At 39.2% G+C, this 3,040-nt stretch overlaps 1 protein-coding gene across 1 annotated transcript in view; it reads left to right on the forward strand.

Annotated features, from left to right (window-relative positions):
- LOC107677494 (macrophage-stimulating protein receptor-like) overlaps window positions 1–2,709 on the forward strand; it is a 16,243-nt gene extending 13,534 nt beyond the window's left edge. Inside the window, exons 18-20 of the mRNA XM_016472415.1 lie at window positions 626–791; window positions 883–1,019; window positions 2,478–2,709. Coding sequence (XP_016327901.1) covers window positions 626–791; window positions 883–1,019; window positions 2,478–2,709 — 535 coding nt within the window. The remainder of the gene's footprint in view (window positions 1–625; window positions 792–882; window positions 1,020–2,477) is intronic.
- Window positions 2,710–3,040: the final 331 nt, after the last annotated feature.

The raw sequence follows: 3,040 nt of genomic DNA on the forward strand, positions 1-3,040 counted from the left end.
GCAGCCATTTTTTTGCTGCGGCACCCGGGGAGCAGTTGGGGGTTCGGTGCCTTGCTCAAGCGCTGTACATTCGCTGTACATTCACTCCCCCCACCTACAATCCCTGCCGGTACGAGACTCGAACCCACAACCTTTGGGTTACGAGTCCGACTCTCTAACCATTAGGCCACGACTTCCCCAAAAAGCTGCTTTATTTAAAGCAATCTATTGTATACAATGCTATAAATAAATTAGACGTGACTTGATTTGGCTGGAGTGCTGAATTGCAGAGCTCATGCCAACATATCCACATTGCTATGATCAGATGCTTTCTTAACTGCTGTTTTCTCACTGCTGTCATTTTTGTATTAATTATTTTGCCATTGAGAGGAAACCTTGCAAAACTTATACCATTACTTACATGTTAAGTAATGGTATAATGCTGCTCAGGTGTTTCAAACTTCTTTTTACTTCTTCTATATCGGGGGAATTTAGTGCTCCAAACCAGAATGTCAGAACGTTAAGTAATTATTTACATTGACCTACCAACTGTTCTTTGCTTATGTATGTAAATACACACTGAAGCTCAACAGACAATTGTGAATCAATTGTGAATTTGGAAGTGACTGAACCAATATTCTCTCAGGCTTGATGAATCCTACACTGTAAAGGTGGCAGACTTTGGAATGGCTCGAGATGTGCTGGAGAAGGAGTACTACAGTGTCCAGGACCACAGGAAAGCCAAATTACCCGTCAAATGGATGGCCATTGAGAGCCTGCAGACGCAGAAGTTCACAACCAAGTCAGATGTGGTGAGCAACATGTTTACTTCAACCAATGGATTAAATTTAGGATTTGTCATGTGATCTTCTCAACACTCTTTTATTTTGTCTTTTACTGTAGTGGTCTTTTGGGGTTTTAATATGGGAGATGCTCACACGAGGAGCCAGTCCGTATCCTGAAGTTGACCCATATGACGTCACACATTACCTTCTAAAGGGCCGACGGCTGCCTCAGCCACAATATTGTCCAGATCCATTGTAAGTTTTTCCTTTTTTTTTGCAATATGTATTTATGCTCCAACTTACTCTTCTCAGTTAATCAAAATTGTCGACCTAAAGTAGAAAGTTTGGTTGATTGAAAGAGGGCGGTTCAGTTCTCTAGAAGGTTTCCCTTTCATTTGTTTTTGGAAATTGTTCCACAGCAGAACAGAGAGAGTGACATGGCCTTTTGAAAATGCAATGGTTTTAAGTAACTGTCAGTAAGTTTAGTGTTTTTCCACCATTTGAGGTTCAGAGGGTTTAGAGCTTACTCAGTATTCAGAGCAGTGGAAAAGGTCATCTGAAAGGTTATTGTGAATGTCCCTTCAATTATCCAACACCTCAAGCACTGTCCAGAGAGTTAATCATCATTCCCTTTCAGACAGATGGAAATTTTTAAAAACCAACATAGTGACACTACAAAAATGTGTAAACCTTGAGAAACTTCCAGCAATCACTAACCAGGCCTTTTGCTTTTAGCCAGAGTTGTTGCTATGAAAAACATGTTGTGGAATGTTTTAAAATAAAAAAAAATATTTCTATATTTTTTTTTTTTAAGAAATTGCTTTTATTCAATAAAACTGCATTAAATTGATCAATGTTGACAGTAAAGACTTTTATAAAGTTACAACATTTCTATTTCAAACAGCTGTTCTTCTGAACTTTCTGTTCATCAAAGAATCCTGAAAACATGTATGACAGTTTAAAAATAAATATTAAGCAGCACAACTGTTTTCAACATTGATAAGAACAGGAATGTTTCTTGAGCACCAAATCAGCATATTAGGCCCTGTTTACACTACAACGGTGTTTTAAAATGAAAACGATCCTCGTCTACACTGGCATCTTTACTGCGTTTCAGAAATTATCTCCGTCCACACTACACAACCGAAAACGCATGTCACATGACCATTCATTCAGGTACAACCATAAATATGTACAATGAGCATGATGTTATTGTTTATACGGTCGTCAAGGATACACAGAGCCTACTTTTTCAAAAGTAGGCTCCATTTTGGTCCATTTACACTGAAACACAACACCGGAGTTTTCAAACTAATACGGGGTCTGCTGCATTTTCGAAAGTCTCAAACGACAGGTGTCATATAAAAAATAATAATGCATTAACTCATACCATACCATATCAACTCAGCCTTCACAGGTTGTTGTTTTGAACATAAATCATGACACCTCCACATTTCTTCTTTGTAAAGCTTTAGAAACTCTGGAATACATTAAAAACAAACAAAAAAATTGCATAGTGACTCAGAGTGTAGCAACAGGATGTGGAAACATGACCGGTGGTGAGGTTCAGCAATGGAAACTGTGAATGTGTGTGACTCAAGTTCATACGCCTGATTGAGTTCTGATTTATGAACACAGTATGACACTGCCAGTCACTTTTCAATAGAGATTACCCAACTGAGAGATGACTGACCATTACCTCTGTATCTGCAGATTCACCATTATGTTACAGTGTTGGGACCCTGACCCTGAGAGGAGACCAACTTTCTCCACACTAGTGTCCGCTGTGATGAGTATTCTGTCCAGCCTGGAGGGAGAGCACTACATCAGCCTGAAGGTCACATATGTCAATCTGGACCAGCCCCGCCCCTACCCCGCCCTAACAGACTCTGCCGATGAACATGATTCGTCAGATGCCGCTGATGAAGGCTCAGTCTCTAGCTGATTGGCCAACGATTTCGATATTTACTAAAAGGGGGCCTTGTTGACAGGACAGTGACTAGGTTTGAAATGCCAGAATGCTATTTTAACAGGACTATTTTAAAAGAAATTGTTCACCCTTTACTCACTCTTAGACCATTCAAGATGTAGATGAGATTATTTTATTATCTGTTTTAGATGAGACAAAACAGTTGATAAAAACATCACAACACTGTACAAACACTTTAATGGTGGATTTCTTACAAACATGCAGCTTTTCACTTCACAAGATGTTAGCATGGACTGGAGTCATGTGGATTATTGTGATGTTTTTATCAGCTGTTTGGACTTGTTCT

This window comes from Sinocyclocheilus anshuiensis, unplaced genomic scaffold (assembly GCF_001515605.1).
Source record: "Sinocyclocheilus anshuiensis isolate Anshui unplaced genomic scaffold, SAMN03320099.WGS_v1.1 scaffold660, whole genome shotgun sequence".
Lineage (NCBI taxonomy): Eukaryota > Metazoa > Chordata > Actinopteri > Cypriniformes > Cyprinidae > Sinocyclocheilus > Sinocyclocheilus anshuiensis.